The sequence below is a fragment of the Oncorhynchus tshawytscha genome, linkage group LG11 (assembly GCF_018296145.1).
Source record: "Oncorhynchus tshawytscha isolate Ot180627B linkage group LG11, Otsh_v2.0, whole genome shotgun sequence".
NCBI lineage: Eukaryota > Metazoa > Chordata > Actinopteri > Salmoniformes > Salmonidae > Oncorhynchus > Oncorhynchus tshawytscha.
The window spans coordinates 40,452,443-40,468,543 of NC_056439.1; the positions used below are offsets into that span (position 1 = coordinate 40,452,443).

At 41.8% G+C, this 16,101-nt stretch overlaps 2 protein-coding genes across 4 annotated transcripts in view; one reads left to right on the forward strand and one right to left on the reverse strand.

The window, feature by feature from the left end:
- Positions 1–5: 5 nt before the first annotated feature.
- LOC112262200 (HEAT repeat-containing protein 4) lies at positions 6–8,696 on the forward strand. The gene is made up of 14 exons (XM_042330124.1): positions 6–190; positions 282–440; positions 513–716; positions 911–1,054; positions 2,792–2,968; positions 3,212–3,381; positions 3,535–3,639; positions 3,765–3,883; positions 3,972–4,152; positions 4,334–4,403; positions 4,579–4,768; positions 4,989–5,067; positions 5,162–5,315; positions 7,497–8,696. The coding sequence occupies exons 1-14, from the start codon at positions 52–54 to the stop codon at positions 7,961–7,963; spliced, it is 2,358 nt and encodes a 785-aa protein (XP_042186058.1). The 5' UTR covers positions 6–51; the 3' UTR covers positions 7,964–8,696.
- LOC112261999 (gastrula zinc finger protein XlCGF57.1) overlaps positions 5,514–16,101 on the reverse strand; it is a 29,418-nt gene continuing 18,830 nt past the window's right edge. The window contains exon 4 of one of the 3 annotated variants that reach the window (XM_024437660.2): positions 5,514–6,145. In XM_024437660.2, the coding sequence (XP_024293428.1) occupies positions 6,069–6,145 (77 nt within the window). In that variant the 3' untranslated portion in view covers positions 5,514–6,068. Of the gene's footprint in view, positions 6,146–11,609; positions 11,998–13,435; positions 15,836–16,101 lie in introns of those variants that run through there. The other 2 variants (XM_042330125.1, XM_024437659.2) reach the window with 2 other exon arrangements.

Consider the following 16,101-nt stretch of genomic DNA (forward strand, 5'->3'; position numbering starts at 1 on the left):
AGGGTGCAGGGCTACTCTCTTCCCCCTGCATGTTCTGATGAGCCTGGGGGTATGAACCAGACTGCCAACAATGTAGCAGTCAAGCACATTGAAACCCCTCAACCTCCTCGTCTTCAGGATAGCCTCAACCCCCGTGCTGGAAGCCATGTCTTGCACACAGAGAATAACTTTGAACAGGAGATATTTTCTGGTACAACTTCTCAATACACATGCAACTGAAATAGTATTTTCTATATTGGTTATTGATCTACATCACATTTCCTTGACTTTGCATGTTGCAGGAATAGCCAAACAGGTACATCAGCGAGATCCACGGAACCACGATCGCATCATCATGGACAACAATTCAGAGTACCAAAAGAACCTTCAAGACTTTTTCCCCTGTGGTCCAGATAAGTGGACAAAGGCTTCAGCAGAAACCATGCACAATGAGACACAAGGTTGGGGCTTTAACCAAATAAATGCAACCCCTGTTAAAGCACGATTTTACTCATTAAAATTCCATTGGGTAGGAATGCGACGGGTGGAGAAAGGTACTCGGCGGTGGGTGGACCTGCCTACCACTGCTGACTATGCAACAGAGTTGGGTCTGAAACCTCCTGACTACAGCGGGAAGGACACAGAGGTGCCCAGACAGCAACCCCACTACAACCCTATGGCCGAGCTCTCCTCCTTACGTTACGCAGTGGAGGGATGGAGGAGTGCCTGGAAGATCAGTAGGTCTCCTTGTCATTCAATATTGATGTTCTCTAAGCATTTGTCAATATCACTGTGCTGTTAAGCCTAATTTATTTCACATTGTTACACTACAACATGCCCAGATATACTCCAAAGTTACTGTATATTGTTACTTCATTAAAACTACTTCAGTTCGTCTTTAACCTGAGGAGGCTGTTCCTTCCTGTTCTAGAGATCACCTGGCAGAGTGTGACTATTGAAGGCTTGAAGAGGGCCCTTAAAGACCTGCACTACCACGTTCGCCTGTCAGCCATAGCCACTTGTGCATCAGGGGCAGTGAACAGACCGAGGGAAAAGCAACATCCCACAGATGCAGGTGACATGTAATAGATTGCGTCATCTCTCAACTCATCTTTTTTCATTTGTTTTGGTAATTGTGTGTGAGTACAGTTGAAGTCGGAAGTTTACATACACCGTAGCCAAATACATTTAAACTCAGTTTTTCACAATTCCTGACATTTAATCCTAGTAAGAATCCACTGTTTTAGGCCAGTTAGGATCACCATTTTCTTTTAAGAATGTGAAATGTCAGAATAATAGTAGAGAGAATTATTTATTTCAGCTTTTATTTCTTTCATCATATTGCCAGTGGGTCAGAAGTTTACATACACTCAATGAGTATTTGGTAGCATTGCCTTTAAATTGTTTAACTTTTGTTCAAACGTTTCAGGTAGCCTTCCACTAGCTTCCCACAATAAATTGGGTGAATTTTGGCCCATTCCTCCTGATAGAGCTGGTGTAACTGAGTCAGGTTTGCAGGCCTCCTTGCTCACACACACTTTTTCAGTTCTGCCCACAAATTGTCTATGGGTTTGAGGTTAGGGCTTTGTGATGGCCACTCCAATACCTTGACTTTGATGTACCTAAAGCCATTTTGCCACAACTTTGGAAGTATGCTTGGGGGTCATTGTCCATTTGGAAAAACCATTTGCGACCAAGCTTTTAACTTCCTGACTGATGTCTTGCGATGTTGCTTCAATATAGCTACATCATTTTCCTCCTCATGATGCCATTTGTGAAGTGCACCAGTCCCTCCTGCAGAAAAGCACCCCCACAACCTGATGATGCCATCCCCGTGCTTCACGGTTGGGATGGTGTTCTTCATCTTGCAAGCCTCCCCCTTTTTCCTCCAAACATAACAGTGGTCATTATGGCCAAACAGTTTTTTTCCAAAAAAGTATGATCTTTGTCCCCATGTGCAGTTGCAAACCGTAGTCTGGCTTTTTTATGGCGGTTTTGGAGCAGTGGCTTCTTCCTTGCTGAGCAGCCTTTCAGGTTATGTCGATATAGGACTCGTTTTACTGTGGATATAGATACTTTTGTACCCGTTTCCTCCAGCATCTTCACAAGGTCCTTTGCTGCTGTTCTGGGATTGATTTGCACTTTTCGCACCAAAGTAAGTTCATTTCTAGGAGACAGAATGCATCTCCTTCCTGAGCGGTATGACGGCTGTGTGGTCACATGGTGTTTATACTTGCGTACTATTGTTTGTACAGATGAACGTGGTACCTTCAGGCTTTTGGAAATTGCTCCCAAGGATGAACCACACTTGTGGAGGTCTACAATTTTCTTTCTGAGGTCTTGGCTGATTTCTTTTGATTTTCCCATGATGTCAAGCAAAGAGGCACTGGGTTTGAAGGTAGGCCTTGAAATACATCCACAGGTACACCTCCAATTGCCTCAAATTATGTCAATTAGCCTACCAGAAGCTTCTAAAGCCATGACATCATTTTCTGGAATTTTCCAAGCTGTTTAAAGGCACAGTCAACTTAGTGTATGTAAACTTCTGACCCACTGGAATTGTGATACAGTGAAGTAATCTGTCTGTAAACAATTGTTGGAAAAAATACTTGTGTCATGCACAAAGTAGATGTCCTAACCGACTTGCCAAAACTATAGTTTGTTAATTAACAAGAAATTTGTGGAGTGGTTGAAAACTAGTTTTAATGACTCCAACCTAAGTGTATGTAAACTTCTGACTTCAACTTTATGTACACATATAGTGGACAAGGACAAAACATACATAGCACTTGTTTTTGGGAAACTCCCCCAGGTCAGTATGGCCGTGTGTGGGACATCCAGCCAGTTCCTCAGGAGCTCCAGCCTCTTCTTCTCCTAGCTCTGGATGACCCTGTGAAGAGAGTTCAGATGGCAGCAGCAGTGTGCCAGTACGCCATGGGGACGCCAGACTCCCGAGCCCGCGTAATCCTCTGCAATGCACTACATCAAGGTTAGGTCAGGTTGTATTGATTTTGGAGTACATTGTAACGACATATACCTTAGGGAAAAACATGAGGTGCAAATATGTTCTAACACCAAGACCCATACTATCTGTGTGAATACTCACATCTGAATGGAATATCAACTGTAAATGTAACACCAATACTTTAAATAGATAACTTAGGTATGGGTTTATTATTCAAGATGAATTGCATTTCACTGACATCAAATGGAGTGTAGTGTTTTGTGTCAGACTCTGCAGGTGTAGGTGCAGACAGCTGGGTGGCAGCACAGTGCCTGGCCGTGGAGGGGGATTACAGTCGGCCAGTCATTCAGAGACTTCTCTCCCAGCACTTCGTCAGTGAGGTTCACACAGATCATAAACAGTCAGCCGCTCTACTTGCCAGCATCAGTAGCAAGACAGTGCGTAACTCAAATTTGTTCCCCTTAAATTGCTTCAACTAAATGATATACCCAGTCATTGGGGCAAGCACTATTAGCCTGTGTTCTTCTGTTTAATCACAAATCCATGATATCTGAAATGTCATTTTTCTGGGCTTAACAATTTTTTTTAAGACTCTAGTTCGCTCTCTGCTGGCTGAGGAGTTGAATTGTGCCAACTGGAGGACCAGACTATTGGCTTGCAACACTATCTCCCAATTGAAAGGACCAATTAATAAGGTGTCTCTTGCAATCTCATAGATTTCTTGAGTCCCTAATTCTGTGATTTATTTGGTGTCTCAAATCAAACCTAAATTATGATATTGATATGTGATTATGTACTCATTAGAAATTATATTTTGTAGGACCTTGCAAACAAGTTGATCTACCTGATGTGGAATGACTGGAGTGGTAACGTGAAGCAGGCTGCAGCCCAGGCCCTGGGGAAACTAGGAATGGGAAGAGATGTGCACAACGAGCTGAGGTACCAGACTGGCATTTGGTGATCACCAATGAGCTGATTAGAGAGCATCTCACGCTTTTCCTAAAACCTCACCCATTGGCTGTTTCAGAATGAAGCTTGAGGAAGGTCCCGCCTCCTGGAGGGTGGAGGCTCTCATCCTCATAGCTCATCTACAGATCATGACCGCCAAGCTGCTGCCACCCTTTCTGAAATGTTTCAATGACAACTTTGTGGCCGTGAGGAAACAGGCCTGTCTGACTGCTGCAGCTCTAATTATGAAGTACAGCATGGTGAGAAAGGATTGAGGAGAGGCAGCAGTTTGCATACAATGTTTGTCTCGACTTCGTCTCGTGCCTAATACTCATGCCAATATATCCTATAAACCACGTCTTCTTTGGCAATATCACTTCAATATAGATAGACTATGGACTTCTGGTGAAAAAATTCCTTGTCTTTACTTTTTGGTTTTAGGTCTTGAATCAGCTGATTCAGCTAACACAGAATGACCCAGCATGGGAGGTTAAAGTTGTTGCAATCAGTGGTAAGCAGCATGGTGATGACCACTGGCCAACAGAGTGGATATTGTAATGACAGTGTGAAACTGCAACTGCACTAGATATGCAACTTTCTGTGATAGTGTATATAAATATACAGTATAAGTTTAGTGTCAGAAAGCAGATGTGTGAACGTGACGAGGCACTGCAATTGTTTGTTAGCCTTAGGGAAGATAGGTTGCCTCACGCCGACCCTCCAGGACCACCTCCTCTGGGCTTTACATCATGAGGAGAAACCCCAGGTACGCATCGCCGCCTGCCAGGCCCTAAAGATCCTTAAAGTGAAGGGACCAGAGCTGCAGAACCTCCTACAGGAGCGGTTTGTACTGGAACCCCACCCCCAGGTCCATAGGTGAGTCAGAGTTCAGATCAAAATCCATCCCACTGGGCACAGACGTCAATTCATTGTCTATTCCACGTTGGTGCCACATCACAAAGTTGATTTAATCAGTGTGTGCCCAGTGGGATATAATGTCATGCCACATCTGTGTTAGCTTTACAGGTATGAGTGTTTATCTATGTATCTATGTCCATAACATTAAAAACAAACAAAAACATTTTTTGTCTACAAGGCATATACAGAGGCTCCTCAAAAACTATGGCTACAGTATTGATGGAGACAGGGGCATGGTCCACAAAATCAAAGATCAGGTAAATGTGTTTCAAGGTTAGCCATGGAAAGTATAAGTATAATGTGTTTTTGTTGCAAACTGAGGGCCATCAGTTCCGTTCTCCTGGTTTGCAGGTTCAGAGGCTATGCACCAAGAGCATCATCACAGACAAAGTGCTGTTGATGGAGAAGCTGGAGAACATGTACCAGCAACAGAGGAAGTATCTGGTAAATGAGAGCCGGCCGGACACTACACCAATATCACAGCTGCTGCAGGAACGCTACAACAGTGAGTGACGGACTACTATGGTGTGTTAAGCTGAGTTACATATTTAATGTAAATCTTGATGTGCAGTGAATTGGAGCCTTCTTATTTCCAGCAGTTACAGTATATGCAGTTTTCTGACTGTGATGAATATCATTTTTGAAGAAGGTAACATGAAACCATTGTGGGCATTGTCTTTTTCTAGGAATTAAACATTGCCCTTCCACAGTAAGGCCGACTCACTCCTCAGATTCCTGTGACTCAGGTATTCCCTGTCCTGAGTTCCTAGTCTTGTTGCAGAACTAGAGAACAAACCAGTTTGAAATGTACACTTTATTTTAAGCTAAATTGATTTATTATATAAAACGAACAGCTACTATTAATAGAAGCAATTACTTACAAAACATATGTATTTTACAAATGACATGAATAAATCATTACCAGGATAAAAACAAACCGTTAAGGTGGATGTTGTAAATTAACAGAACTCCCCCTTTCTCTGTAGTCCTCCTCTAAATGCACACTTGAATCAAGCCCTGTCAACAAATCCTCTTCATCTGCTTATCAAGATCATCAACACTCCATTGTGTGACAGTGGAGAAACTTCAGCACTCCAAGAAAATGAAGATAATATTTAATAACCATGGCCGCATAAAATAAATACAGTATTTGTTGACTAATGTTTGCTTTAGTAGTATTGGGGATTATGTAGTTGTAAGGGATTGTGAAGGGGTTGATTTACTGTCAGGTAGTGATGTTATTGATGGAGCTGTGCTGCTAGCTCCTCCACTGCAGAACCTGTTTGCAGTTGTTCCACCGGTCACCTAGGCCAGGAGCTGAGCTATACCATTGTTCTGAAAGAGAGAACAACATATATGTGGGAAATACTGTAGGTCAGATTATGACTCTGATATGCATATTGGAACATGCATATTGCACATTACAGTGCCACACACATAGTTGTGATGAGCTTGTGTATGTAGATTCTGGAGGATATACAGTGATCCTTAGTAGAATGGACACCACAAAGACTACGACACAATGTACAGTGCAATATGCTTGTTCTATTCGCATCTGATGGGTATTCCACAGATTAAGGGCCACAATAATAGAAGCAACAACTGTGTGTAAACTCTAGATTTAAATACAGTATATAGCCCATCGATTATTGTGCATATACAGGATGTTCAGGACAGGACTCATTCTAAAGGATTCCAAAAATCCGTGACCCCGACCCGGAAGTGCTTAGTTATTCTTGCTGGCTTCACAGTGGTCTGGCTACCAGCCCCTGGTTAGCTAGATAACTAACTAGATAGTCTTGGGATGGCTGCAGAAAGAATCATATCCGCGGTTTCAGACTACCCAGAATTATATAACTCAACTTTGACTTCATATAGAGACCCGATAAAAAAATCGGATGCATGGAAGGCTGTGGGTAAACAACTGGGACTGAAAGGTATGGTCTGATTAACTAGCTAAGAACATTAGCATACATGTTGGCTAGCTAGCTAAGTTAACGTGAGTAATGAGTAACAATGTTAGCGAAGAACAAGTTTAGCTAGTAACGTTAACGTTAGTTATTACGTTTGACATATCTGACTATTGTGTAGACTAGCTTGCTATATTTTCTAGCGAACAACATTGTTCACACTGGGTTTAACTTCCAGGGCTATGCTAGCTAGCTACTGTTTGCCTGGTTAGTTTAATTGTTTGCGACCCTTAACTGGGTCGCAAAATGTTGGCTGCTACACCAGCAGTTTAACGATGATTCGGTCAGTGTTAGTATAAGAATATAATCCAATGATTTAACAATATGTCAACATTGGCGTAAGACTCATAGCTAGAGCAGTGCAAGCCATTTTATCCAGTGACAACATAATTCTACACTATAGAGATGGGGGGCTTTTACGCATCCCAGCTGTTTATGAATTTGCGTGGTTAGTCCTACACCATCCCTATCCCTCATCTTTAGCCCATATCCAAGCTAGGCCTAAGTGGAAGGTTGCAGTTGGGCAGAACAAAATACTATGTTTCAACTAACCAAATACTTAGAGGAGGTGGTGAACAAATTGGAAGACTACGTTTGTGGGAACACATGGCTCATCCAAATGACCATGCATAAAGCACTGGTATAGCCATAAGGGAAAGTTTTAAGAACAGAACAGAGACTACTGTCAACTTGGATATCCTCTTTTTATGTTCCAGAGGAAGATGCCCGAAAGAAATGGAGAAACCTGAGGGATGTGTTCACAAGGAAAGTGAAAGCAGATCGGATCCGTGGTGCCACAGGGAAGGCCCTAAAAAAATGGAGATATAGTGAGTTAATGGCATTTCTGATCCCATACATACAGCGAGGTAGAGGAACTGGCGGCAGCAATAGCACAGAGGAGTTTGATGATGGAAAAGATGACACAACTAGCACCTCTGACGTCCTGATTGATCTAGATGGAAGTGTGGTTGATACCAAGATGTCACCACCTTTGGACAACAACTTACATGAGATGACATGGAAAGATTCCTGGCAAACAGCTGGACAAGGAGACAATGAGGATGAGATGTTTTTCATGAGCCTACTCCCTCACCTCAAGCGGTTACCTTACAGGAAAAAGTGTGCAATTAAGCTGAAATTTCACCAACTTCTCCACGATGCTGAATTTGAGGACACCGACTAGCCTAACTGTACAGTAAATATATTTTGTATCAACGAGTTGGGACTTTCTTAGGACAGAACATTTTGTTGGAAATACATTTGATCAATTTCCATTTAGTTACCTTGAGAAAGTGTCCAATAGTGCTTCTTTGGAACCCCTCCCCCCACACACACAAACCTTCCAAGTTTGAGCCCACTGGTGATGTTTCAGTGTGGTAGTGATAGACAGGAGGGGGCTGTAGTACTTAACCAGACTAAGCTAGAAACATTATTTTTTGTTTAAAATGTTTTCTTTCTCCTAATATGTGGAAAGGGCTGCTTTTAGCCAAGACCCTTTATACATGTATTATATATACGAACACATGAAGATGGTTTGTTACTTAGAATTTTATTTGTATAAAATATTGTAACAATGTTGGTCTGTTTAGTGTCACCTCTGGTCACATTCATACAGGCATAGCCAAGAGATGATGTTTGGGGGTGGGGGCTAATACAGGACGAGTAAAGGCCCAGTTCACTACTTTTATTTTTTTAGGGGGTGCTTCAGCACCACTACTTCCCGTGGCTATGCATTTTGTTTGCTCCTGTAATACTTTAGTCTGGTTGTAAAAATAAAAACAGTTGAGTAAATGTTCTCCATGCTAGTGCAATAGTTGCTCTTTTGACAATTTATATTTTGTCTTTACTTTTTGAAGTTGGCTATTTCATTCATGCATTTTAGAATGTTATTGAGCTTAATAAAAGTTGTGGTTTCACTAAGGTGTTGATTCTGTATGTCAAGCAAGTTGTGTATGCAATTTTTTTAACTTAAATGTCTGTCTGTCAAATAAAAATCATTGAAAAGTTAAACCATACATTTCCACTGCAGATGTAAAGTTTGGAAAGAGAATGACTGTACTGTCATGTGTTTTTGTAACATTTTCAGTGGACATTAAGTAGTCCTTGTGCATAGAGTTGTGGTTTGACTTTGCATCACATGCATTATAAAGTGAAACATCGGAGTGTCCGCATCAATGTGGAATTGCCCAATATGCTACAGGTAACTGACAAAGGCAGTGTTTTGACGGCTTTCAGTCACCACGTAACTTCAGCTCTTGGAGTATTTTAATCTTTAGTCATTAAGCATTTGACTAACTTTTAATTACCTGCAAATGAATAACCAGTAATGGTTTTGATCCACTGACCCAGCAGAGCATGTCATGTTCCACGTAGCCTTTTGCAAATCAAAACTTGGTGCACATGAGTTGTTTAAAGGATAATTATGCTGGCTCCAGTTCTACTTAAATGTCATATCAAAACACTCTTAGTTTCAATACTGTGAAATCCCACCAACATTTTAGTGTGGACCCAATTACTTTTCCATTGAGGCTAACTGGTTAGTGCCTGTGTAAAAAAATCATGTTTGACACAAGCAATGTCAAACAAAGGGATGTGTCTCTTCCTTGCTGTGCTAATTTAAACTGTTTGGTTTCAAAGAATGGCACTTGTTCCACTTGCCTGATCCAAAAGATATGAATGTTTTCCTTCTGTCACTTCATTTTTCTACACATCTCACCATCCCTCTGTTCTCTATCGTTCCATTTGTGTTTCGCACACCACACAATATACAGTCTGGCAGCAGGTAGCCTAGTGGTTAAGTGTTGTGTCAGTAAACAAACGTTTGCTGGTTCAAATCCCTGAGCTATGTGAAAAATCATTTGATGTGCCCTTGAGCAAAGCACTTAACTCACTCTGGATAAGAGCATCTGCTAAATGACAAATGTAAAATGAGGATGTTTCTTCTATTCTCTTCCAATTCAGTTTGATTTGCGCAGGTTGACTCCTAAACCGTTATATCTGCGGGGCGGGTGGGTTTAGAGTCATAAAATATTGTGTTGACTAAAGAGATGTCGTATAATCCATAAATATCATTCTTGTGTAAATGTACAGTACCAGTCAAAGGTTTGGACACCTACTCATTCCAGGGTTTTTATTTTACTATATTGTATAATAATAATGAAGACAAAACTATGAAATAACATGTAGGGATTCATGTAGTAACCAAAAAATAAGTAAAACCAATCAAAATATGTTATATTTAAGATTCTTCAAAGTAGCCACCCTTTGACAGCTTTGCACACTCCTAGCCTTCAATCAATCAGGTTCATGAGGTGGTCACCTGGAATGCATTTCAATTAACAGGTGTGCCTTAAATTCATTTGTGGAATTTCTTTCCTTCTTGATGTATTTGTGTTTTGACAAGGTAGGGGTGGTTTACAGAAGATGTTCTTTTACCAAATAGGACAAAGTCCATATTATGGGAAGAACAGCTCAAATAATTTAAGAGAAACGACAGTCCATCATTACGTTAAGACATTAACTTTGAACGTTTCTTCAGGTGCTGTCGCAAAACCATCAAGCGCTATGATGAAACTGGCTCTCATGAGGACCGCCACAGGAATGGAAGACCCAGAGTTACCTCTGCCACCGAGGTTCACCCCAAATCTGGGGTGAACCAAGAGCTATGTCTGTTCTTAGTAATACATTCCTCTACTGATGGGATGAGGTCAATATCCTTCCAGGATACCCGGGCCAGATCGATTAGAAAGGCCTGCTCGCTGAAGTGTTTTAGGGAGTGTTTGACAGTGATGAGGGGTGGTCGTTTGACCACGCGGAGCCATTACGCACACAGGCAATGAGGCAGTAATTGCTGAGAAGTTGGTCAGGATATCTATGAGGGTGCCTATGGTTACAGATTTTGGGTTGTACCCGGGAGGTTCCTTAATAATTTGTTTGAGATTGAGGGCATCTAGCTTTGATTGTAGGGCGGACAGGGTGCATATCCCAGTTTAGGTCACCTAACAGTATGAACTCCGAAGATTGATGGGGGACAATCAATTCACATATGGTGTCCAGGGCACAGCTGGGGGCTGAAGGGGATCTATAACAAGCGGCAATGGTGAGAGACTTGTTTCTGGAAAGGTAGATTTTTTTAAAGTAGAAGCTCGAAATGTTTGGGTATAGACCTGGATATTATGACAGGACTCTGCAGGGAATCTCTGCAGGAGATTGCAACTCCGCCCCCTTTGGCAGTTCTATCTTGTCGGACGATGTTATAGTTAGGGATGGACATTTCAGGATTTTTGGTGGCCTTCCTAAGCCATGATTCAGACACTGCTAGGACATCAGGGTTGGCGGAGTGTGCTAAAGCAGTGAATAAAACAAACTTAGGGAGGAGGCTTCTATTGTTAACATGCATGAAACTAGGGCTTTTACAGGTACAGAAGTCAACAAATGAGAGTGCCGGGAGAATGGGAGTGGAGCTAGGCGCTGCAGGGCCTGGATTAACCTCTACATCACCAGAGGAACATAGGAGGAGTAGGATAAGGGTATGGCTAAAGGCTATAAGAACTGGCCGTCTAGTGCGTTTGGAACGGAAAGTAAAAGGAGCACATTTCTGGGCGCGGAAGAATAGATTCAAGGCATAATGTACAGACAAGGGTATGGTAGGATATGAGTGCAGTGGAGGTAAACCAAGGCATTGAGTGACGATGAGAGGTTTTGTCTCTAGAGACACCAGTTAAGCCAGGTGAGGTCACCGCATGTGTGGGGGGGTGGAACAAAAGGGCTATCTAAGGCATGTTGGGCAGGGCTGGGGGCTCTACAGTGAAATAAGATAATAATCACTAAGCAAAACAGCAATAGACAAGGCACATTTACTTTAGGGAGAGGCATGTGTAGCCGAGTGATCGTAGGGTCCAATGAGTAGCACTAGATGAGTCAAGGAGCTGTAGTTGCTAATATGCTAGGCGATCTGGAGACACGGCGATTCAGACAGCTAGCGGGCCGGGGCTAACAGATGGACATCCGACATCGCCAATTGGCAAAAGAGGTATTGTAGCCCAAGAATTGACTGCTGGACCTCTTTGGTGAGCTGGGAGATGGGCCTAGCTCGAGGCTAGCTTGTGCTTGCTTCGGTTAAGAGATGTTAGCCAGGAGTAGCCACCCGGGTAGCAGCTTGCTAGCTGGGATGATCCGGTGTCAAGGTTCAGAGCTTGCGGTAGGAATAATGTGTCCCTGAACAAAGGGGGGTCAAAATCAAAAGTAACAGTCAGTATCTGGTGTGGCCACCAGCTGCATTAGGTACTGCAGTGCATCTCCTCCTCATGGACTGCAGCAGATTTGCCAGTTCTTGCTGTGAGATGTTACCCCACTCTTCCAAGGCAAATGGGAATGTGCCAGTTTCACCATTAAATCGGCAGTTCTGTTAACGTGATTTCCACATTTTTATTCGTGACATTTCCACAGAGGTCGCAGTGGTGTAAAACTACTTTAAAGTACCTCTTAAGTAGTTTTGGGGGGTATCTGTACTTGACTATTTATATTTGACAACTTTTACTCCACTACATTCCTAAAGAAAATAATATTATTTTTACTCCTTACATTTTCCCTGACACCCAAAAGTACTAATTACATTTTGAATGCTTAGCAGGACAGGAAAATTGTCTAATTCACATCCCCGTCATCCCTACTGCCTCGGATCTGGCAGACTCACTAAACACAAATGCTTCATTTGTAAAGGATGTCTGAGTGTTGAAGTGTGCTCCTGGCTATCCGTAAAAAAAATGTAACCTCTAATATCATGCCGTCTGGTTTGCTTAATTAAAGGAATTAGAAATGTATACTTGATGTTGTTAAAGTAGTTTTTTGCGATTACTTTTGATACTTAAGTACATTTAAAACCAAATACTTTTAGACTTTTACTGAAGTAGTATTGTACTGGGCAACTTTCATTTTTACTTGAGTCATTTTCTTTTAAAGTATCTTTACTTTTACTCAAGTATGTCTATTGGGTACTTTTTCCACCACTGTGAGGTTGATATAACACTGAAATTGTGAAAATTATGATAATGCCCTTTTTGTACAAGAGTCCTTTGAAGAAATTGTCTGGAATTTCAGCCTGTTCAGGTAGGATGGACCTTTTGGCCCACATGTCACAATGTGATCTTATTATAATAGACCAATGACTGTTCATCTGGGTAAAGGCTCCAGACCATCCTATCAGCCAGTCAGGCCTATGTATATAAATATCTTCACATTCATTTCCTAACACCCACAAGATCAGACTGAGCATTTCAAACACCAAAAGGAGGCTCAGGGAAATAAATTAAACATGGAGTTTTCATTAAATTAACACTGATCTATTCAACATACAGTGGTGATTTAAAAATACAATTACAAAGACTAAACGGGGCCTTTAAGGATTCCAGCTTTAACACCCCAATGCACTAGTTAAGACTGCTTTTGTAAAGACGACTTAGAAATTGCACTTCATCCGACATTGGTTGAAATTCAAATGAATGTGTACGTTTCTGCACCACCTCTGCCCGCAACCTGGAATTTCTTGCAAACGAAACAGCACTTGTTACAATAATGTAATCAAAGCTCACTAAATTAAATGTATCACACACACACAAATCAGCTTTTAGGGACACTCAAGGCCAGAGGGACAAAAGTGAAGAAAAATAAATTCAGGGTTAAAGAGCATTTAATAATTTTATGAATGTTTGGTACGAAAACCATACAAATTATTCATAGTAGATTACTATTGAGCTGCATAGGAAATCATATATTATAACCACATGGAATGTTTGATTAAACTGTCATTAATAAAAAATGATACATCTGTTAAGCCAAATCAGTTTTGTATAGCATAAATTTAAGCATAACAATGTTTAGCTATAATAACTCTACATCAACCACTAACATTGAATTGGTTCAATAGCTTTGACTACTGCATGATGTTTTCTGGTGTTTCTTTTAAGTTACAAAGTTGTGCAAAGTCCTTCTTGCAGTCCGAGCAACAGTAAAGCTTTTCTCCAGAGTGAACACGCTTGTGTTCTTTTAATACTGAAAAGATATTTCAACATTCAAGGTAGTGGTAGGACTTCTCTCCAGTCTTCACACACCAATGTTGCACTAGGTGAATAATTTGCCAGTCAGAGCAGCGGTGTGGTTTTATTCCAGTGTGTTGTATCGGATGACACTTCAAATTAGAGGACTGGGGAAAACACTTCCCACAGTCTTTACACATGTAAGGCTTCTCACCACTGTGAACCCTGTAATGCATTTTCAACTGACGTGATAATGCAAAACCCTTTCCACAACCAAGACATTTCAGACTTTTCTCCAGTATGCAAATACTTATGACTTCAGGCCTGATGTGATGACATTTTTACCACAGTTGGAGCATTGGAACCGTTTTTCGCCAATAGGCTTGGGTGTGTGTTTGGTTTTCCAAACCGGCCACAGGAATAAGGCTGATCGTCTCTATGGAATACCAAGTCCACCTTCAAGCGAGATTTTGAAATAAATAACATTCCACATTCAGAGCAGCATTACAGTTTCTCCCTAGTATGCATGCGCTGGTGGGTCCATAAGTTAGCCAGTTGGGAAAACGTTTTCCCACAGTCAGAGCAACTGTACGGTTTCTCTCCACTGTGCACTCTATTGTGTGTTTTCAGAAGAAACGTTGATATAAATCTCTTCCCACAGACAGTGCAGTGGTGGGGCTTCTCTCCTGTGTGTGACATTTTGTGTAACCTTAATCCTCCTTTGGAGGCAAAGGTCTTCTTACACTGACCACATGCTACTCTTTCTCCAGTATGCGTGTGCTCATGCTTTCTCAAGTCTCCCAGGCCCTTGAACTTCTTCTCACACTTAGAGCAGTGGTAAGGTCTCTCTCCTGTATGCACCCTTGTATGACCAGTAATTTCATGCAAGGTTTTGAAGCTCTTGTCACAATGAATGCAGTTATAAGGTTTCTCCCCAGTGTGTATTCGCATGTGCCTCACCAAGGGACCTGAAGAGGAGAAGGTTGCATCACAGAAAGTGCAGTGGTAGGGCCTCTCTCCAGTGTGTATCCGCATGTGTACCACAAGATGTGCCTTTATGGTAAAGCCCTTCCCACAATGAGAGCATGGAAAAGGTCTTTCACCAGTATGTGACCGCTGGTGTGCTTTTACAGAGGATGCTGCAGAAAATCTCTTTCCACAGTCAGGGCAAGAGTAAGGCTTCTCTCCAGAATGAATGCGCTGGTGTATTTTAAGATTACTGAGACTGGAGAATGTTGTCCCACAGTCACGACACTGGTAAGGTTTCTCTCCAGTGTGCGTCCTCTGATGAGACTTTAAACTTGAAGCTGACTTGAATCTCTTATTACAGGCTGCACAGTGGTAGGGCTTCTCTCCAGTATGATTCATTTGATGATACTTCAGGCCCGCTGATGAGCTGAAACTCATCTCACAATCAGGGCAAGAATAAGGTTTTTCTCCATTATGAGTAAGCTGGTGAGATTTCAATGCCTCGGATCTGGCAAATCCTTGCCCACAGTCAGAGCACTGGTATGGCTTCTCACCAGTATGGATTCTTCTGTGTCTTTTCATAAGTCCTGCCGTAGTGAAGCCTCTCCCACAGTCAGGACAGGGGTATCGCTTCTCAGCGGTATGAGTTCGCCGATGTTTATTCAGATAACGTTGTGTTATAAAGTTCTTTCCACAGTCAGGGCAGCTAAAGGGTTTTTCTCCCTTGTGTCTTAGCTGATGTTCTCGTAGGCTTCCCATGTGCTTAAAATTCTTCCCACATTCAGAGCACGAGTAAGGTTTCTCTCCCGTATGAACTGTCCGATGAACTCTCAAAGCACTTAAGATAGAAAAGTCCTTTCCACAGTCAGAGCAGTGGTAAGACTTTCCTTTGTGCACTTTCTGATGATTCCTTAGATCTTTATAATTACTAAAACTCTTCCCACACTGTTTACAGTGGTGCATCTTAATCGTGAAAAATGTTTGTTGTTTAGGCTTTACTGATGTAGAAGAGCTCTTTCTGTTCTTCGGCTGTATGCAGCTAGGGCTCCGTCCTGTGTGATTGAAACAGTCTTGGGTTAGATAAAAGAACAGATCAATGTCTTAGGAAGTTTAATTAAAGACAGATTAATCAAGAAAATCAAGCCATGTCGATTAATCCAAAACTGTATTAGGATATTTAAATCTGACAGTATTTAGTCCAGGATTAAAGGGAAACTGGTTTTCAACGTCATCTTCATTATCTCCAGCACAATACCAGTTAACATGTGAAAACGGCACATTTAAGTTTTGTAGAGAAGTTCTACCCCGGTGACATCAA